Here is a 25,713-nt window from a genome sequence, read left to right on the forward strand (position 1 = left end):
GAAGAGAGGGCACCCCCGGGCGCCGGAGTGCATTGTGGGAAGGAGGCAGCAGCGTCCCGGGCGGGCGGGAGGTGCACCAGCGGCGGTGGCGGCGGTAAATCCTCCCGGCCGCTCACAGCACTGTGGAGCCGCGTCCCCAGCTCGGCCTCGGACCGCGGCGCCCCTCCTGCCCCTCGCTGCTTTCCGCCCGCTCGCCCCTCCCCCGGCGCGCCGGCCCTGCCGAGCCGGCCGGCCGGCCGGGCTCCCCTCCCCGGCCCCGACGGGCGGGCGGGCTGCCCTGAGGAGGCGGGGAGGGGAGCGCTGGGCCGGCCGGCGGGCGGGCGACGATGCCGAACTTCTGCGCTGCCCCCAATTGCACGCGGAAGAGCACGCAGTCGGACCTGGCCTTCTTCAGGTTCCCGCGGGATCCGGCTAGGTAAGTGGCGGGCGCGGAGGTGGCAGCCCGGGCCCTCCTTCGCGGTGCGCGCTGCCAAAAGCGGGTCCCGGGCAGAGAGGGATGTGTGTTGGGGGGAGGCACAGTCGGTGACCCCAGCCTCCGACCCAGGTGGAGGACGGGCCGCGAGCAATGGGCGGGCACCCGGGGACCTCAGAGCATGTGCGCCGGCGGGGGTTCGGCGCCGAGGGCACCACCCGAAATCAGAGGCCACTGGGGCGGCGCGCGGGCGGAGTACGGTGGGTTCTCGCCCGGGTTAGCTTGCTGTGTAACTTCTGGCAGATCGTTTTCTTCTCAGGGCTTTTTCCCCAGCTGTCAAAAGATGGACTTCGAGTCTATGGTTGTGGTCCCCGGGGCTCTTTCCTCTCCTTGGCACCACCCACTGGACAGTGTTTCTTTTCGGAGTCTGACCACCTTCTTTGATCTTAGGTCAAGTCACAGTTGCTCCCTCCTTCGGACTTAATCCTGATACAAATTCTGACTCTGGCGGTTACTTATTATCTTGCTTGGTGGTTATTGTGGGGATAACGGGGTGGGGGCGTGTGAGGGTGAGGGAAGTGTGCGTGAAGGCATGGGAATTGGTATTGAAACCTTCCTGAGGTAACTTACTCTAACTTAGAGTGATAGCATAGGGACTGTGTTTGAAAGACTGAGGATTTTTCCTTGGCCTGTCGTTGATTTAGTCATTTTAAATCAGCACACCTACTATGTGTGTTAGGTGCTGAAAATTCACACATGAATGAGTGTTGCTGCCTGCAGAAAGCTCACAGTCCGTTAAAGAGACAAATACAAGCAGCCGAGTGTAATATAACATGCTTTTTATATATTCATTCTACAAATATTTACTGAAGGCCTACTATGTGCTGGGCATTTTTCTGAGCATTGGGAGCGTATGGATGAACAATTCATGGAGATTACATTCTAGTAGGGAGAAACAGACAAATATATAATGTGTCAGGTGGTGATAAATACAGTACTGTGGAGAAAAAGCACATGTGGGGTAGGGGAATAAGGAGTAGCAGGGGAGGCACAACTGTTATTTTAAATAGGGCAATCAGAGAAGACCTCACTAAGAAGGTGAATTTGAGCAAAGATCAGTGGTAGGTAGTTGGGCTAGCCCTGAAGGTATCTATGGGAAGAGCATTCCAGTCTCTGGGAACAGTAAATGCAAAGGCAGGACATGCTTCTTATAGGTACATCCAGAAGTCCGTGGACTGCTAGAGCTTGTTTAAGGAAGGAGGGAGAGGGAAAATATGAGACCCAAAAAGTGTGTGTGTGTGTGTGTGTGTGTGTGGTGGTTGAGGAGGGGGGCAGATTGTGTAGGGCATTGTTTGTAGGCCATGGAAAGCCCTTTGGGCATTTATTTTGAGTGAGATAGGAAGTCATCAAAGGGTTCAGAGCACAGACTTATACTTTAAACAGGATCGCTGGCTGCTCATTAAGTAGACTGTAGGGAAGCAACGGTGAGTGCAGAAGACCTGTTAATGGCAATTGCAATAATTCAGGTTAGTATAGGAGGAGGAGGTAAGTTGTTGCATTTGAGATATGTTTTGAAGATGAAGCCAACAGAATTCGTTAATGGTTTAGATGTAGATTATAAGAGAAAAAGAGAAGTCAAGAATGACTTTAAGATTTTTAATCAGCGGAATACTGGAAGGAGCAGGTTTGGTGGGGAAATATTAAAGGTTTGGTTTGAGATATGTGGAGTTTAAGAGACCTGATAGACATTCAAGAATAGATGTCTTTCTTTATAACCGTATCCAAAAATAAACTCAGAATGGCCCATATTTAGATCAATGACCTAAATATTTAAGAGCTAAAACCATAATAAAAAGATATACAAGTCTGGGATTTAGAGACTTCCAGACTGGAGATTGTAAATATGGATGTTCTCAGTTTATAGAGGTTATTTATTTATTTATTTATTTTTTATTTATTTATTTTTTAATTTTATTATTGTTTAAAATATTACAGATGTCCCTTTTTCTCCCCAATGACCCGTTCTACCCCGTTATAGAGGTTATTTAAAGCCATGCATGGTGTCAAACAAAGCAGAGTAAGTCTGAGAGTTGCGCCCTGGAGCGTTCCTAATTTTTCAAGTTCTGGGAGATGAGGAGAAACTAGCTCAGGAGAGTGAGGAATACTTTTTTGGATTCTATGGGAGCAGAGGAGCATCTTAATATGATTGGGCCTTACCCCATTAAGCATTATCTTCATTTTGCCTAAACTTTAGCCCATGGGCATTTTTGGGAGTATATTTCATTTGCCTAATGAGGGCACTGCTAGTCAGTTCTGGACCACAGATCATTTGTGTCCCTGTGTAGTTGAATATGCTTCTCATTACACTCCTTAGCCGAGGGTATGATCTGTGGGGGTTTATAGTCTCAGATTTGGAAGGAGTTTTTAGATGTAGGGCAATATCCCTTGGAATGCTGGAATTTCTAATATTGTAGTGGCTTTTTAACCTTTTTTGGGTTACTGTCCCCGTTGAGAATCAACATAAGGACTCTTTAGAAAAAAGCATAGACATACACTATGCATTCTACTTTCAAGGTATTTGTGAACCCTGTAGGGGCCCTGTACATTCTTGACAGGTGGGCCTTTGCTTAAAACCATCAGTGAATGATTCTCTGCTTTGAGAGGGGACATTTGAGTATTCTGGACAGTTTTGGCTGTTGTTTCTTCCTTGTTTTGAATGGAAATACATGCCACCCTATAATTTATGTTTTGGAGGTCCGATTTGTCCCCAGGGTCACCCTGAGCAAGTCCTTTGAGTATTTCAAGACCAAATTATGGACTTTTCTTAACTTTTATTTTATTATTATTATTTTGTTGTTAATCCTTACCCAAGAATAATTTTTCCATTGATTTTTTTAGAGAGAGTAGAAGGAAGGGAGGGAGGGAGAGAAACATCGATGTGAGAGACATTGATTGGTTGCCTCCTGTACGTGTCTGGGCATCGAACCTGCAACCCAGGTACGTACACTGGCCAGGGCTGAGTTTTTCTTAACTTTTGGGAAAAAAAGTTTTTATTGAGATATAATGCACATACGAAACAGTTCACCCATAAAAGTGTACAATTTAGCCCTGACCAGTGTGGCACAGTGGTTAGAGCGTTGGCTTGCACACCGAAGGGCTGTAAGTTTGTTCCCCCTGCTGAGGATGGGGAGCATGCAGGAGGCAACCAATCAATGTTTCTCTCTCTCCACCTCCCTCCTTTCCACTCTCTGAAAATCAACAGGAAAAATATCCTCAGGTGAGGATTAACAACAAAAAGTGTACCATTCAGTGATTTTCAGTATATTACAATATTAATTTTTAAAATTTTGGTAAAATATACATAACATAAAATTTATTATTTTAATTATTTTGGGTGTATAAGTCAGTGGCCTTAATTACATTCACAGTGTTGTGTGATCATCACCACTATATATTTTCAAAGTTTTTTCATTATCCCAAGCAGACACTCTGTAACCATTAAGCAACAACTCCCCGCCTCATCCTTTCTACTTTTAGTCTCCATGAATTTGTTCTATGTATTTCATATAACTGGAATGATACTCTAATTGTCCTTTTATGTCTGGCTTATTTTACTTAACAATGTATTCAAAGTCTTAACTTTTTATCCAAACTAAATCTCTTCATAGTAGAGATTTCAAATTCTACTGTATTTGACAGTTTTTACCGTGCCCAGAGTTAATTTTAATAAAAAGTAGTTTCCAGAGATCTTTATTGAATTATTAACAGTATTTTTAGGGTTATTAGTTATAACTAGTTTTTTTTCTCTGAGTTGTAGGGAAGGTTGATGAAAGGCGACATAAGGCAACATTGCTAACATGTATTCTTCAAAAGTTAACTTAAAAAAAAAAGTTTTTATTGATTTTTAGAGAGAGAGGGAAAGGGAGAGAGAGATAAAAACATCAGTTGACTTCTCGCATGCCCCCTACTGCGCGTTGAGCCCGAAACCTTTTGGTACATTTGAGGATGCTCAACCGAGCCACACTGGCCAGGCTTAACTAACTTTTTTTTTTTAATCCTCACCCCAGGATATTTTTTTCCATTGCTTTTCAGAGGGAATGGAAGGGGAGGGGAGAGAGAGATGTGAGAGGCATCAATTGGCTGCCTCAGACCGGGGCGGGGGATTGAGCATGCAACTGAGGTACATGCCCTTAGCCCAAATTGAACCCAGGACCCTTCAGTCCAAAGGCTAATGCTCTAACCACTGAGCAAAACTGGATAGAGCTGCAACTATCTTTTTTTTTTTTTTAACTATCTTTAAGAAAGATTTTTGGTGGACTTTTGGTGTAATATCAAAGAAGAACATCTACAATTTTGTGGAAAAGGAGGAATATTTTAATAACCTTTAAGCTGCATGTCATTGTGATGCCAGATTTTTTATATATATTCAACCAAACAACATATGGCAACAGATTAAATATAAAAGCAGATGTCAGAATCTAGGTATCTTCTAGTAAGCTAGACATTAAAGAGTTTTGGAGAGATGGAAAACAACGCCATTCTCTTCACTAAACTAAACATTTGCAATTAATGTTTTTTGTTTGTTTTGGAAAATATAGTTATTTTCATTAAAGTGTTATTTGTGTTAATATGTAATGGGATTGCTGTTTTTAGAATTAATAAATATTAAGTTTTTCTCAGTTTTAATTTCTATAATTCTAAGTATTGATACTTAAAACCCACATAAAAAAGCTCTTTTGGTCCTCAGTGATTTAAGCATGCAAAAGGGTCCTGAGACTATGAAGTTTAAGAATTGCTCCTATAAAATATGATCTTAAAGTACTTTCATGTCATCTCATTTAATCCTTCAAACAATGCTTGAGCTGTAATAATAATACAGAATACTTTATGTGTTTTATGTACATTATTTCATATGACACTTGCAGTCAATTTTGAGATACTCCTGCTGTCAGATAACCAAAGCAGGCACAGAGAGATTGGCTAATTTGTTCAAGGTCCCACAGGAATATCTAACACCCCAAAAGCAGGATTACTATGTAATATTACCCAGACTTATTTGACCATTAAACCTTTTTTTAAAGAATGATCCTTGGAATATGTTTTTAGAAATGCAGTGTATTAGTAGGAGACCACTGAAGGAAAAAAATTAAAAATAAAACTTAAAAAGGAGTGGTCAATGTTGGTTGAATAGTGCTGGATGTGTGATTAAGATGAGGATAGAAAGTGGCCACTGGATTTGGCAGGATGGAAGTCATTAATAATCCTGAGCAGTTTCAGTGGAAAAGGGATAAAGCAGAAGCCTCCTTGAGTAAAGAATGTGAGATAAGAAAGTGGATAAGTGAAAAAGGACTCTTAACTAGTTTTGCTATGTAGAGGATGAGGGTTAAGGAAGTTTTTAATATGGGAGGTACTAGGACATGTTTATACTGATGGCAATAAACTGGTAGGATAAATATAGGATGTTGAGAGACCACATACAGAGAAGTAGGGAGGAGGCTTACCTACCTGGGTGTGTATATATACATACTCATACACACACACACACATATGTATACACATCTGAATAAGGAAAAGTTTCCCTCAAGAAATGACATTTGAGCTAAGATCTGAGGGCTGATCTTTGCATAGGCTTTCCTGTGCAAAAGAAGTGAAAAAACAAGAAGAAGAGGATACTAGGCTGAATAAACATCATGGGGGACAGCCCTAAAATAAAAATGACCACTGTGCATTCCTGAAACTGAAGTAAGGCCTATGAGGAGGGCAAAGAGAATGGAAGGGTGCTGTGATATGAAGGTGGAATGGTGGACAAGGTCCACATTGTGCAGGGTCTTACAAGGCATGTGAGGAGTTGGTTTTTTATCATAAGAGTAATGAGAAGCCACAAAGAATTATAGGCAGGGAAAGACATTCTCACATTGGCTTTTTAAAACATTTACTCTGCATTAAGGAGAAGGGGTTAGAGAAGGGCAAAAGATCAATTTGGAAGTAAATTAATTTGGGGAGTCATTCCATTCTGCTAAGGGAAAAGGCTACAGAGTCTGGAATACAGGGCAAGGGACAGGGGAGCTAGAAAAGGAGGAACATCGGTTTGAAAAATTGAGAGGATTATATAAGCATGTAAATATATACATGTACATAAGCATGTATGTATGTAAAAACTTATTGTGGTCATGTGTAATTTTTATAACTATTAATATAAAACATATACACAGAAGATCACAAATTATAAGCTTGTTGGATTTTCAGAGTGACATGTCTGTGAAACTTTTTCCTGTGTTAAAAAGAAAAAGTAGAATATTATTGACATCCCAAACTCCTCCTCAGTGGTCTGACTTCACTGTCAGACTTCACACACATTAAATTAGTTGGTTATTGAGGAGAAGGGGAAGAGAGAGGGGAAGCAGTTTTAGTGATATATGAGACATACATAGAGAAAAGTGAACAAATGGTAGTCTAGAATTTAATGAATTTTTACAGAATGAACATACCTACCACCTAATATCTAGAACATTACCAGCACCTCAGAAGCCTCCTTTGTGCCCACTTCTACTTGTTACCCCTCCCCAATGTATCCACTATTCTATCCTCACTGTGTTGGGTGTTTCCAAGGCCACCTGCATATTCAGAGATTGACTAGAAGGACTCATGGGACTCAGCATATAGTTGTACTACTCACAGCTAAGATTTATTACAGCAGTGTAGTAAGAACATACATAAGGGGAGAAAGACACAGGTAGATTATAGAGGCATCCATATGTAGGCTGTTTTCTATTCTCTCCCTCCTACGGAGGGTCACACAGAGCCCACTTCTTTCAGCAATGAAAATGCAACAACATGTGTGCCATGTTTCTGCCTGGAAAAGCCCATTGGAGACCCAGTGCCTGAAGATTTTATTGGAGTCTGGTCACATAGACACACTGCCTAGCATATACTAAAATTCCAGACTCTCAGAAGGCAGGTGTTCTGTATAAATCATATTGTTTGCACAAACAATCTAGCCATAGTGAGCCACCTTATCAGTTAGGGCAAGTATTTCTTTTTTATTGATTTGAGAATGGGGGGGCAAGGACACATCCATTTGTTGTTCCACTTATTTATGCATTCATTGGTTGATTCTTGTATGTGCCCTGACCAGGGATCGAAGCTGCAACTTTGGCATATCTGGATGACACCAACTGAGCTACCCAGCCACGGCCCAGTTAGGACAAGTTTTATATCAGTGTAGGAAACTATTCACCAGCCAAGTTCCCAGACACTAGCTAAAAGACCAACCTTATAAACAGGCCTTTCTAAGGATAGCCATCTCGGGCCTGCTTTGTTAACTCTTTTTCTGCACAATCACCATAGATGAGTTTTGCCTGTTCTTGAATTTAATATAAAAGGAATCACATAGTATGATGCCTGGCTTGTTTTGTTCAACATTATGTTTGTGAGATCTAGCTAAATTCATTCATTCCCATATAGAATAGTATACCACAGTTGATCCTTTCTACTGTTGATAGGCAGAATTGTCTCACCTCTTATCAATATTCAGTTTTATCTCTTTTACATTGTAGTCATTCTTCCAGATATGTGGTAATATTTTGTGGTTTTAATTAGTATTTCCCTAATAACTAATGAGATTGAGCTTTTCATTTCTTTAATTTTTTTTTTATGAGCATTTCTTTCATGTGTATTGGCCATCTGAATAATTGCAAATTGCCTGTTCAAATCTCTTGCCCATTTTTACATTGGGTTGTCTGGTTTATTTGTAGGAGTTCTTCATATATCTTTTGGATATGATTCCATTGTTGGATATATGTATTGCAGATACCTTCTTCCATTTTGCGGATTGCCATTTTACTCTTAAATGTCTTCTTTTAATGAAGAAAAGTTATTAACTTTAAAGTAGCCTAATTAATTCATCTTTTCCTCTTTAGTTTGTGCTCTCTGTTGCCTTTAAGAGATCTTTGTATATTCCAAGGTAAAGATAGTCTCCTGCTTTGTCTTTTAGAAGCTTTATTGCTTTACCTTTCATATTTGTATCTACAATTCATTTGGAATTTTAAGATTGTTTTGACTATTCTCTGTCCTTTGAATTTCTGTATAAATTTTTAGAATCATCTTGTCATTTCTCTCTCAAACATACACACACACAAGTATGCATGAAAGAACTTGTTGGGATTGTGATTGTATTAAATCAGTAAATCAGTTTGGGGAAAATTGATATCTTTAAGTTATTTAAAAATTTGTTTTCTGTTAGAGGTCTTGCACTAGATTTATTTCTTGGTATTTGATATGGAAGACATAAGTGTAGTGAAGTTAAGTTCTCTTGGTATCAGAAAGCTGTTTCAACTTAGTTCAGAGATAATACAGTAGGGTTCTATGTGGAAGGTCTTCAGAGATGTAAGAATTAAAAAACAAACTTAACTGTGTGAGTATGGCAACTTACCTTATAGTGAGACAGTTTTTATACGAAATACTTTGGTGTTGAAACGTGAAATGCTTATAATCATATTACACAACTGTATAAATATATGATTAAAATATAGACACCTTAGGCATCATTCCTGCAAGTAGCAATGCTTCTTAGCCGAATGAGATGCTGTACAAGTTAGGTATGGTTTTAGTTTAGGTTAGATAACCAACGTTACATCATGGTTTTATATTACATATTGAGAGTAGAGGGAATTAGTGTTAGAAAGTGTGTGGAGGGGTGAAGTGTAATATTGAGACATAAGAAAATATACTATAATGTAATTATAATGTAAATGTTTTCAGATTTGTGGCAGCATTCATGGAAGAATTTTATTAGAAATTTGAGGAATGAGAGATCTTGTAACCTTTAGCAAATTATTTAATATTTCTGTGTCTTTCTTCATCTGCACAAAGGGGACAATAAAAGTATGGAAGGGTCTTAGGACAATGTCTGGCTCATAAAGAGTGCTTCTTATTATTTGTTTTTCTGCAGATATTTAAGCACCAAGAGGGCATGGACCTTGTCTTGTTCACTATATTCAACACCTCCTGTGTGCTAGATTGTGTAGACACAATCCCTGCATTCATGGAGCTTGAAATCTAGTCTGTACATATCATTATAAATAATAAATCATGTTCGTAATAAGACTGTCGTGCTTCCATAAGAAACTCTAGTTATTTATAGAACATTTACTTAACTAATTTTTTACAGTGACAGTGTTGCTTTATATGCTTGTTTAAGTTGAAATCCTAAGGGGAATGTTAGGTTGTCATGGTTGTGCAACTTTTTACTCGTACTGCTGGTAATTGAGTCCTCTCTGATGCCTGGATTGTTGGGATTTGAAAGACTCAGGTTTAAGTTCTAATTTTGCTGCTGATTTTGTATATGACTCTGAGCAAGTTACTTCTTAATCTTGTCTGTAATTGAATGTACTAAATGATATCTAAGGTTTCTTCTAGCTCTCATTTTGTTACTAATCAACTTCACTAAATTATGTCATGTTCTGCGGATAGAGGAGAGCAAGAATCCATGGTCCATGATATTATTTGCCTTAAAACTAAATCCTGAAATCTAAATGTTGAGCTCATATTCCATAATTGTATTTTGGTTTTATTTATAGGTGCCAGAAGTGGGTGGAAAATTGTAGGAGAGCAGATTTAGAAGATAAAACACCTGATCAGCTAAATAAACATTATCGATTATGTGCCAAACACTTTGAGACCTCTATGATCTGTAGAACTGTAAGTAATAGAAGGGCTTGGGGCTTTTTTGTTTTCTCTCTGTGTCTGGTTGGAAGTGTAAATCTTTCTCCATTAATGTTGAAGGGTATCCTTATACCTCAGCACTATTTTTGTTTTTTAAAGATGAAGACAAATTTGGAGCTTAATAGTATCTATTTCGTTCTTAAAAACCTATTGGAGAGAGACAGAGAGATGTGAAAAAGACATATTGATTGGTTGCCTCTCATAAGCACCCCTACCCTGGGCCAGGGATTGAACCTGCAACCCAGGTACTTGCCCTTGACCAGACATTGAACCCATGACTCTTTGGTGCATGGGCTGATGCTCTAACCATGGAGCCACACCGGTCGTTCCCCCCCCCCCCCTTTAATGATGCCCCATTCCTACTTAGCAGAGGTAGCCACTTTTAAACTTCTTGTGTAGCCTTCAGAAAGTTTTAGGCTATTATGAAAGTGTATATTTATTTAAGGTAAAGTTGGTGTTTTTATTTGGAGCAGCTTCTCTACATCATTTTTATGAGTGAAACCTTCCAGGAATGGAGCTTTTTGTTTTCATGTTTTTGTTTTTATATGTACTGTTAGAACCGACTCTTAATTTTTATGTGCTAGATACAACCCGAAGCAGATCATACAATTAGTGTAAAAAAATATTTCCATCATTAATTTGCAATTTCATATCAAGACCTGAATCTCTCTTACTACTAACAATCTTACCACTGTTCACTGAATTTGGCCAAGTCACTTTCCTCCTTGGGCTCCAGTTTTTAATGATATTAGACATGATAATTCCTGAGGTCTAAAATTTTTAACCCTCCTTGTTTCTATTATTGCTAGGATTCATAAAAGGCTCACATAGAGCAGATGTGATTGAAATGGAGCAGACTTGAAACACTAAAAGCTAGTTAGGAAATCAGTTTTGTTAAATAACACATGTATTCTTGTTTAGGTATAGCTAATATATCATCCCAGATATTGGGATAGACATAAACTTGATTTGAAGGTGCACTGTATATTGTTATGCAGCAATTTATTTTGATATTTTTTTCAGATACATTTTGCAGAGGCACCAGAAAACTAAAGAATGATTGGGTTATTTTATTTCTCAAAATTATTTGAAGCAGATACTTGTGAAGTCATTGGGAGGTGAGCCAATTCCGGTTCAACAGTTTAATCACAAATATTTGAGGGATAATTTTGCCTTGCTTTGTTAAGAGGGTAATGATCAACCAAAATAAAAGATTTCTTATGTCAAAAGGCAAACTACTTTTATGTTTTTGACAATAAGTAAAACTATCCCAAATTATTATTTTAAATACACAAGCCATATGCATTTTTATTTTAGTGATGAATATGGTTTCTTAATTAGGTAATTCCAACAAGATTAATATGAGAAATTTAACATATAGTTCACTCTTATATTCTTGTTTAGTCAGAGAATAGACTTTTGCTTTTTAAATTTCAGTGAGTCTTCAGTCTTGAATAAATTAACACAGACATGAGAAAATGTTTTTTCTACTCATGTAGAAGACATTGCTATTAAAAGCAGGATTACCTGATATCTGTATCCTAATGTGTAAGAATATTGACTTCATTAATTTGGCGTTTAAAATCTCATCAGTAAACATTCGTGGCTAGTTCAGCCAAAGCCAAATGTTCTCTTTAATGCTAGAGTAAGATCATTGCTTTATGCTCAAACTTTCATTCAGCAGTTAAAGATTAAATCTTGATACTGAATTAAAATTATCATGCACATGAATTGAATATAGCGATTTTTGGCATGCATACTTATAAATAAAAATTTACAAAAAGTTGCATGTTTTTCATTCATATATTCTGTTTTCGGGTCTGTAATATTTTTTATAGCAAATTAATTTGATTTGAATTTTAAAAATTTATTAGAATGCTTTATCCCTCCTCTTCTTATTCAATAATTGGTAGGATACCAAGAGTTGACTGTGTATGTGTGTATGTTTGCTTTTTGAGATGATTTTATGTGGGAAAGATGAGACACTTTGGGTATTGCATAGTTTTTGCTCCCTTCAATGATTGTGTCCTGAATCAATCCCTGATTCAGACTTCCTAGTAGTCAGGATAATTGGCCCAGCATTAGAAGTTGTGTGTCATTAAGAAACAGATTTTTGTGGTGCTCCCTCTCAGAAGCACCCCTCCCTTTCAATTTTCCCTTTTCCCTCCAGGCTTGTTACCTTTGCCTTTCTCTCTGCTAAGCTCCAAGTGCCCTTCTTTTGCTTCTGTAACTTGTTTCCTGAGCCTCTGCAGCCCAGCTGGCTCACTTGTACTACCTCTGTAACTTTCTTAATAAACTTGAAAAGAAATAGGTTTTCTTCTTTGTGTGTTCTATGAGGCATGAGATTGAACTAGAAAATAATGAATCAGAATAGAAATTCTTCCCAGATGTGTTTAACAACTCTTTGTATAAAACCTAAGGTAGTGTTTTTTCTTTAGTTATATAGAGTTGACCCTTGAACAATACAGAGGTTAGGGGTGCTGACAGCTACGCAGTTGAAAACCTGTATATAATTTGGACTCTCCTAAAATTTAACTACTCATAGCCTACTGTTGACCAGGAGTCCTTTCTGATAACATGAACAGTCAGTTAACACATATTTTGTGTGTTGTATGTATTATATACTGTATTCTTGCAATAAAGTAAGCTAGAGAAAAGAAAATCTTATTGAGAAAATCATAAGGAAGAGAAAACACATTTATAATATTGAAAGAAATTCACATGTACATGTTCCTGCTCAGTTTAATCTGGTGTTGTTCAAGGGTAAAGTATTTTATAGAAGGTTTATTTTTGTTTGGCATATATTTTGACCAAGCTTTAATAGTCAGCTTTGAAATAATCACTGCTCTGGAAAAAGCTTTTAAAAATGAAGTGTCTTTTACCAGCGCAAATTCAGGAAGAAATTAACGGCACTGTTTCTTTGGACAAGCTCTGGGAGGATGAGGAGTGGAATATAGTCGCTGTTATTCATCTGCTACTTTACCTTTTAATAAACTTCTTGTTTCTACCTGACTTCCTCTGGGCTGGCTGTGGAAACTGTCACCATCTAAGTACACATCTAGCTTTTAGCCAGGTTGGATCAGGTTAATAGGAATTAGAATAGAGCATAGTCATCCTTCAATAGAACATTAGAAGGGGATTTAGAAATATCTAGTTCAGTGTTTGTAAAAGTGTGAATATTTATATCACAGTGGTATGAATGATTTCAGGTGGCACATGAATCAATTTTTATTTTAGAAGTTTTTGTAATATGTGTTAAAAATATAACCAGCCCATCAAACCATTAGTTTGTCGTTTTTATTGCTTAATACAATGTTAACTAAAAAAGTGAGTGAATTGTGTAAAAGTACAGATGGCATAACTGAAATCATATCAAACTAATATGATAATTAGTATGTGAATAATTTCATTTTGGGGAAATGTTGGTCTAGTTGAATACCTGAATTTTATTCAGAAGAGGAAGTAAGTTCCAAAAAAGGAAAGTATTTGACCAGGGTCTTATGGTGAGTCACTGGTAGAGTTTAGACTAGTTTCTAGGCCTTGCGGGTCCCAGTCTGATATTATTTCATTGTGCTTTGATGCTTCTCAGAAATAGTAGCAAAAGTGGACTTAACAGCAGGTAAAGGAGGAAAGAATCATTGTAGAACATACAGGAGGGTAGATTACTTCAGAAACTTTTGTGCCTGCTGTAGATTTGGTGAGCTCATAGAAGGGCAGAATAGATAAAATAGCTGGGAATCTGAATTAGAAATATATATGCAAAATGCAGATACTTTTTTTTTAAATGCTTATCATTAGTTCGGTTCCTTAACTTATAATAGTTAAGATTGCCAAAAGGGCAAATACAAAAAGTTAAAAATAATAAGCTGATCTGGATTGACATCATCAGTTCTTCAAGTCTCTCTCTACACTATAGAGCTGGAGTTGAAGGAGTACTGGGGAAATCAACATAGAATTTTATTTATGTGTAATACATTCTTAAGGACTAGTTCTGATTTAACACATTTTTCTTTTTCAGAGTCCTTATAGGACAGTTCTTCGAGATAATGCAATACCAACAATATTTGATCTTACCAGTCATTTGAACAATCCACATAGTAGACACAGAAAACGAATAAAAGAATTGGTATGTCAATGTGCTTTCAGCTTTCCCACCCCCTAGTATACTATAAAATCAAATATAGATGTATTCATGTTAAAATTGAACCAAGTAACTCCCTGTTTCACTTTATGGGAAATGAATGCAATGGTTATTATTGAAGTAGCCAGGATGTAAAATCATTAGTTTGTTTTAGTATTTAAATTGGAAAATCTCTCTCAAGTTTAGTCAATTGATACTCATCGACTTGGCCCCAAGTGTGCTGTTAATTACAGGCCACTACCTCCTTCCCTTCCTGAGAAGAAAAGAAAAAACAACAAAACACTACCTTTTCTTGTATAGTAAGGAAAATGGAACTGAGGTATATTTCCAGAATTCAGCACAAATAATTATAGAAAGGGAAAGTTTAAAAGTTAAGACTTGGGATAGGATTCTATTGCTATTAAGTACTGCCAAGGTTTAGAAAAAGCTTTAAATTTCTGCATATGGCATTATTTATGCATGTTTTTCTATTCCTTTGATATCCTTTAGTTCTGATGATTGAAACCTACCTGCTTTTTGTTGACCTTAGGCCAACAAAATTAAATTACTTAGACACCTCAGTCCATGGCTTTCTCTTATCATTACTGCCAGCAGGATCCTTATTTTGTTTATTTTTTCTTCTTCCACTATTACCATTCCTCCTCTCCCTGTTGATATCCATGCTAGTGTCTTTAATATATGTCATTTCAGTCTATTATGTGCTTTTTAAAGATAACATTTATGTAATTTTCTTCCATGTTTACCTTTTATATTTAGATCTTTAAGCCATTTGGAGTTGTATGTATGGTGTCTAGTAGAGATCTAATTTTATCTTTCTCCTTATAGAGAAGACTGGTTTTCCCAAAATAGTCTATTAATCCATCCTTTCTTCCACTGGTATAACATGCCACCTCTGTCATATACAAGTTTACATATATGCAGGGCTGTTTCTGGGAGCTTTGTTCTATCCCATTAGAATGTTTTTTGTTTGCAGCTGTACCACACTGATTTTATTACTATGGCTTTATAATATATCTTAATTGCAAATAGAGCGATTTCTTAACTCTCCTTTTTCAAAATTGTGGTTCCAGCCATCATTGGGATAAAAAAAACACAATGAAATGGCTATCAAGTAACAGTAATCATAGACAAAACCAAATACTAGTTCTTTGAAAAGACTATTAAAATAGTTTTAGAGATGCAGACAGTCAAAAATTTGAAAAAATTTCCAGAATTTTGTTGCAGTTCTTTAAAAGGAAACATGTACATTCTTCCTTAGATTACTTTCTAAATATATTATGGTTTTTGTTGGTATTGATTATGTATTCTGGATGAGATTGTTTTCAGCAGTTTTTAAGACCCTTTAATATTAATCCTAATAGTCTAACAGGTTTTCTGTGTAGCTGATTATATTAGCTCCAAATAAGGACAATCTACAAATAAGGACAAATTTGCCTTTTGTTCCAATTCTTATAATTTTTCCTGTTGTCTGTTTTATTGTTCAGTCAAGATCGCTACTACTGTGTTGAACAGTCCCAGTAATGTCACAGCTGGTACACTTGCCTTGTTCCATTAAGTTTGATGTTTGCTATTGTTATTGTTCAGATAGTTTTTGCCAAGCTAAGAAAATTCCCTTTTAGTACTCATATTCAGAGTTTTTGTTCTAACTTGTTGAATTTATTAAATGCTTTCATTGCATCTATTGAATAAAAAAGTTCACAATATTTTTTTTCACTTAAAAAAAAAAAATCTTTATTGACTTCAGAGAGAGGAAGGGAGAGGGAGAGAGAGAGAGAAACATAAATGATGAGAGAGTCCTCATTGATTGGCTGCCTACTGCCTGCATCCAACTGGGGATCGGGCCTGCAACCCTGCATGTGCCCTGACCAGGAATTGAACCTCAATCTCCTGGATCCCAGGTCATTGCTCAACCGCTGAGCCACGCCTGGCTGGACCTTTTTTCACTCTTCAATGTGGTGAATAACACTGATGGGTTTTCTGATGTTGAACCATCTTTACATTCCTGTGATGAACCCTGATTGATTGCACTGTATCTCTATTTTTATGCAGTTTTGGAATCAGTTGGTCAATATTTTACTTAAGATTTTGCATTTATCACTGTTGGCCTATAATTTCTTTTCATGCACTCCTTTTATCCAGTTATGATATCAAGGTTCTGTTAGCCTCATAAAATTAGTTGGATAGCTTTCCATTTTTTCCTCTCTTAATTTTTCCAGAAAAACTTGTATAAGGTAGATACTATCTGCTCTTGAAAATTAGACTGAATGTGGTAAAACCATCAGAGGTCTTGGGTGGGTGAGGAAATACTTTGATTGCCATTTCAGCGTATTTGTTAGTTTTCTCTTCTGTGTTTTATATGTTCCTAAAAGTTTATGAACTTCGTTAGGATTTGGAATGCTTGCCTTTCTCTGCTCCTAAAATTATTTTAATAGTCTTGTCAAAGAACTAGTGGTTTTATCAATGATTGCAGTACTTGTGAGCTATTTTATTGGTTTCTCTTTTTTTTAAATTTATCTTCATTGTTGAAAGTATTACAGATATCCCCCCTTTTTTCCCCATTGATCCCCTCTACCCCACCCCCACCCCCACCCAGGCCTTCACCACACTATTGTCTGTGTCCATGGGTTATGCAAATATGATAAGTTCTTTAATCTCTCCCCACCCACTCCCCCAGCCCCACCTTCCCACTGAGATTCATCAGTCTATTCCATGCTTCTGTGTCTCTGGATCTATTTTCTTCCTCAGTCTGTTTTGTTTGTTAGATTCCACATATGAGTGAGATCATGTAAAATTGAGTCAGGAAGAATCAGAAAACCTGAAAAACAACTGATGAAACTGAAGCAGCAATCAAAAAACTCTCAGCAAACAAAAGCCCTGGTCCAGACGGCTTCACAGGGAGCTTTCTAATTCTTTAAGTTGTAGGGTTAGATTACTAAAAATTTTTCTTGCTTTTCGAGGTAGACCTGTAGTGCTGTGAACTTCTCTCTTAGGACTGCTTTCACTGTGTCCCATAGATTTTGGATTGCTGTGTGTTCATTTTCATTTGTTTCCAGGAAGTTTTTTTATTTCTTTCTTGATCTTGTTGGTAACCCATTCATTGTTTAATAACATGTTATTTAGCCTCCACGTGTTTGAATATTTTTGAGTGTTTTTACTATAGTTGATTTCTAATTTCATGCCCTTGTGATCTGAAATGCTTGCTATGATTTCAGCCTTCTTGAACTTGTAGAGACTTGTTTTGTGTCCTTACATGTGGTCTGTCTTTGAGCATGACCCATGTGCACTTGAGAGGAATGTATATTCTGCAGCTTTGGGGTGAAATGTTCTGTAAATATCAATTACAGCCATCTGATCTAGTGTGCCATTTATAGTCACTGTTTCTGTGTCGACTTTTTGTCTGGAAGATCTATCTCTTAAAGTCCTTAAGGTTGTTATTGATAGGTCCTTATTTATTGCCATTTAAATTTTTTATGCCTGTTTCTCTCTCTCTTCTTATTGTTACAGCAGTCCCTTTAGCATTTCCTGCAGTGTTGGTTTGCCCCTTTAGCCTTTTATTGTCTGGGAAGCGCTTTATTTCACCATCTATTTTGAATGATAGCCTTGCTGGATAGAGTAGTCTTGGTTTCAGATCCTTGCTTTGCATTACCTTGAATACTTCATGCCATTCCCTTCTGACCTGTAGAGTTTCTGATGAGAAGTCAGCTGACAGCCTGTGGGAGCTCCTTTGTAGGTAACAGATCACTTTTCTCTTGTTGCCTTTAATTTTCTCTCTTTGTCTTGAATTCTTGGCATTTTAATTATGTTGTGTCTGGACGTGGGCCTCTTTGGGTTCTTCTTGCTTGGGACTCTCTGTGCCTCCTGAACTTGTGTGACTTTTTCCTTCACCAGGTTAGGGAAGTTTTCTGGCAATCTTCAAACAGGTTCTCTAACTCTTGCTTACTTTCGACCTCTTCTGGCATTCCTATGATGCGAATATTGTTACATTTCATGTTGTCCCACAACTCCCTTAGACTGTCCTCCTATTATTTAATTGTTGTTTTTTGGATCTCTGATTGATTTTTTTCCACCCTGTCTTCTAATTCACTGATCCAATCCTCAGCTTTCTATAATCTGCTGTTTATTCCTTCCAATATATTCTTTATTTCTGCTATGTCATTCTTCATTTCTGACTGGTCATTTTTCATAGTTTTCATATCTTTTTTCATGTTGTTGAGCATTGTTACAGTTAGTATTCCTGAACTCGATATCTGATAGATTGCTTATCTCCGTTTCATTTAGCTCTTTTTCTGGAGACTTCTTTTGTTCTTTCATTTGGGGCTTGTTTTTTTTTGTCTTCCCATTTGGCTGCCTATTTGGGTTTATTTCTATGTATTAGGTAGGCCTGCTAGGACTCTCAGTCTTTTTGGAAGGTCTCTGGTGCAGGGCAATGTCAGATGTAGTTTGTGACCTTGAGTACCCTGTTTGGAGCTATCAACAACCCACGGCTTGAGGTCCCCTCTATTGGGGCTACGTGTGTTAGAGCAGGACCAAGATGTGCACCAAAGCCTGCTTTTCCAAGGCCCGGGTCTAGAAGCAGATCAGGCAAAGACTCAAAGCACTCTGAGGTCCGTCTCTGCCTGCAGGCTGATTAGTCTGATTCTCTTAATGAGCCTCAGGCTGTAGAAACTCCATGGAGTAGGGTGAAAGATTTTCCAGCAGGGTGGGGCAATTGCTTCCCCCTCAGGCAGAAGCTGCTTGGAAGGTAAATGTCTGTCTCTGCAGTATGGGGAATTACTAGGCACAGGAATCCAGAGGGGTGCCCTCTGAGCTCTCTCTCTCTAGAGCTCACAACCCTAGATTTTCCTCACACAGCTCCAGTCCAGTCTGCCCTCCCTCTGCTTGAGCCCATGGTGAGTGGCTGTATACAAAACTTTGTGTGTTGGCTTTTTAAGAGGGTGCCTGCATTTCCAGCCGTTTCTCCCTGGCAGACAGAAACCTGGCTGCTTGTCACAGCCAGATGTTATGTGGGCACCTTTCTCAGTTCTGGTGCTCTTGGCTGGGAAGCCCAGCCCTGGGTGTTTAGGCCCCAGAGTCCTCAGTGGGAACTCCCCACAGCTGAGCGATCCCTCTGGACCCTCAGCTGCTGCCTGTGGGAGTCCAGCCAGCCCTCTCATGCCTCCCCACTTCCTACCAGTCTCTATGCAGTCTCCACTTTTCCTCCTTGGTTATGAGGGTGCTCTCCAGCTGGTCTTCAGTTGCAGTTGATTATTCAGGATGGTTTTTCTATATTTTAGTTGTAATTCCAGTTTGGTCCCAGGAGAGTCTCAGTGTAGCTTCCACTCAGTCCACCGCCATCTTTAATCCCCCTTACTGATTTCTCCTTGAGTTGAGGGATTTGCTTTTTGGCTTTTTTTCTAGCTTGAATGTTTAGCTCATATTTATGTATATTCAAAGTTATAAATGTCTCTCTAAGTATGTTTTTACTGTATTTCACAATTTTAGACATGTAGTGCCTGATTCTTGTTTATTTTTAGGTGACCTGACTTTTCTCCCTGAAAACCTTCAGTATTTTTTTAATATTTGATATTTTAAGTTTTGCTAAACTACGTTTAGATGTGAGGTCTTTTTCTTACCCAGACTTAAACATTTTTAAGTTCTGAGAAATCCTCAGTTTTTAATTTTTCATGCATTTCTTTACCTCTGTTATATTTATTTGTTTTTCTGGGACTTTCATAGATGAATGCTGACACTACATAACAGTCCTCTAAATCAGCTTTATTCTTTTTAATGTGTACCAGGGGTCAGGAGCTCAACACCTCCCATCCTGTAGCTATTATTTCCCTGTATTCTGCCCCTCAGGGAGCCTCAGACACCTTGCAGCAGACACCTTGTTCCAGATTTGCCATCCTTATAACTCTGCAGCCCACAGGATAAGGAGGGATAGTTTCAGTTGTCTAGCCTGCTGACATTCTTCATATCAGTATCACGTCCCATGCTGCCCAGCAGGTACCCCGCTGTCTCCAGCTGTCACTGGTACTGCAGCTTTCCTACCCTGGAATAGTAATGGGGTGGGTTGTGATCTAATCATTGTAGTGGATTAGAGGGAGAGAAAAGGACACAGCTGGGAAGTTCTTCCTCAGTCTAACCCTACATGTACCACTTGACCATCTATGCTATATGCATTTATTTCTTTTCTATACTGGCACTGTGTCGCTTTCTGCTTCCCAGGGATTTCTCATAGCTTTTGTGTTAGGTTCTAGAATCCAGCAATTCCCTCTTAAATATCCCCCTGGATTAGAGTGGCAGGGGGTAGGGGGCATGATTTTTGTCCCCTTGGATTTGATCTCCAGTGCTGTGGTATACTTTCATGCCTTTTATTAACCAGTAAACACAATCCAAATTTATGATGATTTAGGTATAAAGTAAGTTAAATGGTGTATTCTTTCCCCTCTAGTATTTTATTATAAGCTTGGAGTCGTTAGCAAATTAATTGTTCTGATTTTCCTATCATCTATCTATTTGAAGAATGTATTTCTTATAAATAATTTACGCTCTCGAAAGAACTAAATTTGACTTCAAATATGCTTTTTACTTGTGAGTCTACATGATATCCTAGAGTTCAGTTTTCTTAAAGATGGTTTTTTCTTTTTATTTCTCATTTAGAGTGAAGATGAAATCAGGACGCTGAAACAGAAAAAAAGTAAGTGCTAGTGTTAATGACTCAACTTCTGAATGCCTTTTAAAAAGGCCTTGACCTGGTAAGGACAAATAAATATGTTTTATGTCCAAAACCTACTGTGAGAATGATGTAAGAGTGTGGTGGGCATTGATTGTCCTGTGGTTTGGAATTGTCTGTGCAACTAAATCCTTAGTTCAGTTTGCCTTTATTGAGTGCCAATGTGCCATACACTTTGCCCTCTAGGTGCTCTCAGTGTGGTAGGGGTGGCAGGCACAGAGTGTCCCAGTATAGGGAAGGAAGGGCCGCAGTAAGGACAGAGGCAGAATCTCTGTCCATCCAATGTGTAGTACATAATAGGTTCTTGGTAACTGTGTAAGGAATAAGTGCTGTGGGGATACTTGGCCTTGTAGAGGGTAGGAGTCCAGTAGCCTTTCTATAGGTAATGATGCCTGATCTGTGTCACTAAAGGATGAGGGCTAGAAGTTGTTTTTGTTCTCATCGGTTATTAATGTTCCTCCTCCTCTTATTATTCTTACTAATATAACTTTTAATATAGTGCTTACTGTGTACCAAGTCCTTATTCTAAGTACCTTATTTATATCAGTTCATTTAATTCTTATAATAGCCCTGAAGTAAGCGCTATTGTTTCCCCCCTTTATAGATGAAGAGACGTGGACTCAGGCAAAGAGAGATGGAGGAATATCCTGTGTGGAAGCAGAGTGGCTTGAAATAGGGTGCCAGAGTTGAGGAACTACATTCATTGTGTTGTTGGAGCTTCTAATAACCCATGATGGTTAGACATGAACCCAGAGGGGACCCCAGGGGCCAGGACTTGCAGGGTTGTGTGTATGACTGAGGGCAGGATACTTAACTGCGAGACCATCCAGATATGAAGAGATTAGGCTAAGATTTCTGATATTCTATTAACCCTGAAAATTATATGAATATACTTTATATTTTATTGGTTTTTATAGGTGTGTCATCTCCCAAAGCATAGCGATAAAAACAGCATCGCATGGACCTTAGAGCCAGACATGCTAGGATTTAAATTTCACCTTTTTTTAAAAAATCCTCACCTGAGGATATGTTTTTACTGATTTGGGGGAGAGGAAGGGGTGAGAAGAGAGAGAGAAACATCAATCCGTTGCCTCCCATGTACACCCTGACCGAGGATGGAACCCAAATCCTTTTGGTGTAGAGGATGACCCTCCAACCAACTGAGCCACCCAGCCAGGGCTCATCTCCATCTTTCTAACTGCATCTATGTGACTGACCTTGAGCAGTTATTTACTGTCATTTGTCAAAAGGGGTTGATATCACCTGCCTCTAGAGGGAGTAATGGGATACATATAGAATGTCAACACAGTACCTCATAAATATTCTCTTCCTCTTTCTGAGGGCATGGACTGTCTTATTACTCTATATGTGATATACCTTGTTGCTAAGTTTATTGTTCCTCTATTACAACAGCATTTACATGTAGGATTAAAATATATCTGTTCACAGTGTTTGTCTTCTCCATTAGAGTGTGTCTTATTTTAATCTCTGTCCTAGACTGTGGTCCAGTAGGTACTCTGTTGAATGTTGAATAAATGAGTTTGTGGATTTTAAATATTTAATCAATCAAGAATGTATTTTTGTTTGTTTGTATGGTTCCCCAAAAGCCTGTTTATAAAATTAATTCTTTGTTTTCCAGTTGATGAAACTTCTGAACAGGAACAAAAACATAAAGAAATCAACAACAGCAATGCTCAGAACCCCAGTGCAGAAGGGGGTGAGGAACAGGATGAAGACATTATACCTTTAACCCTTGAAGAGAAAGAAAACAAAGAATACTTAAAATCTTTATTTGAAATTTTGATTCTTATGGGAAAACAAAACATACCTCTGGATGGACATGAAGCTGATGAAATCCCAGAAGGTCTTTTTACTCCTGATAACTTTCAAGCACTACTGGAGTGCCGGATAAATTCTGGTGAAGAAGTTCTGAGAAAGCGCTTTGAGACAACAGCAGTCAACACACTGTTCTGTTCAAAAACACAGCAGAAACAGATGCTAGAGATCTGTGAGAGCTGCATTCGGGAAGAAACCCTCAGGGAAGTGAGAGACTCTCACTTCTTTTCTATTATCACTGATGATGTAGTGGACATAGCAGGGGAAGAGCACCTGCCTGTGTTGGTGAGGTTTGTTGACGAAGCTCATAACCTGAGAGAGGAATTTGTGGGCTTCCTGCCTTATGAAGCTGATGCTGAAATTTTGGCTATGAAATTTCACACTACAATAACTGAGAAGTGGGGATTAAACATGGAATATTGTCGTGGCCAGGCTTACATTGTGTCCAGTGGATTTTCTTCCAAAATGAAAGTTGTTGCTTCTAGACTTTTAGAGAAATATCCCCAAGCAGTCTACACACTCTGCTCTTCCTGTGCCTTAAATATGTGGTTGGCAAAATCGGTGCCTGTTATGGGAGTGTCTGTTGCATTAGGAACAATTGAGGAAGTTTGTTCTTTCTTCCATCGATCACCACAACTGCTTTTAGAGCTTGACAATGTAATTTCTGTCCTCTTTCAGAACAACGAAGAAAGGGGTAAAGAACTGAAGGAAATTTGCCATTCTCAGTGGACAGGCAGGCATGATGCTTTTGAAATTTTAGTGGACCTCCTACAAGCACTTGTTTTATGTTTAGATGGTATAAATAATGACACAAATATTAGATGGAATAACTCTATAGCAGGCAGAGCATTTGTACTCTGTAGTGCATTGACAGATTTTGATTTCATTGTTACCATTGTTGTTCTTAAAAATGTTCTTTCTTTTACAAGAGCCTTTGGGAAAAATCTCCAGGGGCAAACTTCTGATGTCTTCTTTGCAGCCAGTAGCTTGACTGCGGTGCTGCATTCGCTGAATGAAGTGATGGAAAATATTGAAGTGTATCATGAATTTTGGTTTGAGGAAGCCACCAGTTTGGCAACCAAACTTGATATTCAGATGAAGCTCCCTGGGAAATTCCGCAGAGCTCAGCAAGGGAACCTGGAATCTCAACTGACCTCTGAGAGTTACTATAAAGAAGCTCTGAGTGTTCCAACGGTGGAACACATTATTCAGGAACTGAAAGATATATTCTCAGAACAGCACCTCAAAGCTCTCAAATGCTTATCTTTGGTACCCTCTGTCATGGGACAGCTCAAATTCAATACATCAGAGGAGCACCATGCTGACATGTACAGAAGCGACTTACCTAATCCTGATACACTCTCAGCTGAGCTGCATTGTTGGAGAATCAAGTGGAAACACAGAGGGAAAGATATAGAGCTTCCATCCACCATTTATGAAGCCCTCCACCTGCCAGACATCAAGTTTTTTCCTAATGTTTATGCACTGCTGAAGGTCCTATGTATTCTTCCTGTGATGAAGGTTGAGAATGAACGCTATGAAAATGGTCGAAAGCGTCTCAAAGCATACCTAAGGAATACTTTGACAGACCAAAGGTCAAGTAACTTAGCTTTGCTTAACATAAATTTTGATATAAAACATGATTTGGATTTAATGGTGGACACATATATCAAACTCTGTACAACTAAGTCAGAGCTTCCTACAGATAATTCCGAAACCGTTGAAAATACCTGAGTGACTTTCAAAATAGGTTTCCTCTTATATTTGATATTGAAAAAAATCTTTAAGAAATTTGGAACCATAGAAAAGCTATAAGGTGTATGTAGACCACTTAATCACTGAATATCCTGAGTACATTAGCCATTGATAATTTGCCTGTTTAGATGGCCCCTGTTTGAACTCTCATGCTTTGGAGAACTAACTTCTTCCAGAAGGTAACATTGAAAGTGCCATGTTGCACTTCTGGGTGATCTCTGCTAATGGCACTTTGGAATTGTTTTAGTAAGTCATTTTAGACATAACATTTATTATCACTGTGGATCCAGTTGTCGGGTGTTATCAGTTCTTTGAAGAAATAAATTTTGAGGAGGTGTGGGAGGAAGGAATACATTTTATAAAATCTTACAACAAAGCTCATGACTAACCTTTGAAGAGCAGGAGTTTTAAGTATGCTGTTAAAAATCTGTAATGGACAGTTAAGGGAATTACCAGGCAGTGAAAGAAACGTGAGCTTGCCAAACAAGGATTCCAGTGTAGATTCTGTCTTTACTCAGTGCTCTTAAACAGGCAAGTTACAGTTAAAGATCAAATAGAAGAACCTGCCATTGTTGTTCCACATCTGGATGTTGCTGTTTACATTCCTTTGTTGAGCCTATGTCTTCATAAGCTTTTTAGCAGGTATGTCGAACACTTTTGTTTCATGGTCAAGACAGGATCAGAGGCCATGGATACTGACAACTGATTTGTCTGTTTTATTCTGTCTTTTTCCATGACTATATCTACTGCCTCGTCTTGATTTATAAGCAAAACCTGGAAAACCTACAAAAATGTGTTTTGTCGTTATCTAGGAATAATACAGAAAATAATTGCTGTTATTTTTGGTGAAGAAAGTCAATTTTGTATAGTTTATTTCAACGTAAATAAAATGTGAATTTTGTTTAAAGTTCAGGTACTTTTTATTTTTGGTAGGGACAAAATCGATTCTTCTGGTAGATTCTCTTTTCAAAAAAACATCACTTTCACAATTGAAGATGTTTTTCATTTATTTTTTGGTTTATGGTTTACTACTTGGGATATATAAAGACATTTTAATTAAGAAATTATTAAATGTAAGGTTATCTGATTTTTAAAAAATATTGTATACTGTATGGCCCCAAATACAAATTA

General features: G+C 38.2%; 1 protein-coding gene across 2 annotated transcripts; it reads left to right on the plus strand.

The window, feature by feature from the left end:
* The first annotated feature begins 217 nt into the window (after positions 1 to 217).
* THAP12 (THAP domain containing 12) lies at positions 218 to 25,494 on the plus strand. Of its 2 annotated transcripts, XM_081154800.1 has the most exons (5): positions 221 to 415; positions 9,991 to 10,111; positions 14,154 to 14,261; positions 20,919 to 20,955; positions 22,631 to 25,494. In XM_081154800.1, the coding sequence occupies exons 1-5, from the start codon at positions 327 to 329 to the stop codon at positions 24,559 to 24,561; spliced, it is 2,286 nt and encodes a 761-aa protein (XP_081010926.1). In that variant the 5' UTR covers positions 221 to 326; the 3' UTR covers positions 24,562 to 25,494. The 2 variants fall into 2 exon arrangements, with proteins under 2 accessions (XP_081010927.1, XP_081010926.1); XM_081154801.1 differs by lacking the exon at positions 14,154 to 14,261 and having other exon boundaries at positions 218 to 415.
* Positions 25,495 to 25,713: the final 219 nt, after the last annotated feature.

This window comes from Miniopterus schreibersii (genome assembly GCF_964146895.1).
Source record: "Miniopterus schreibersii genome assembly, chromosome: 12".
Classification (NCBI taxonomy): domain Eukaryota; kingdom Metazoa; phylum Chordata; class Mammalia; order Chiroptera; family Miniopteridae; genus Miniopterus; species Miniopterus schreibersii.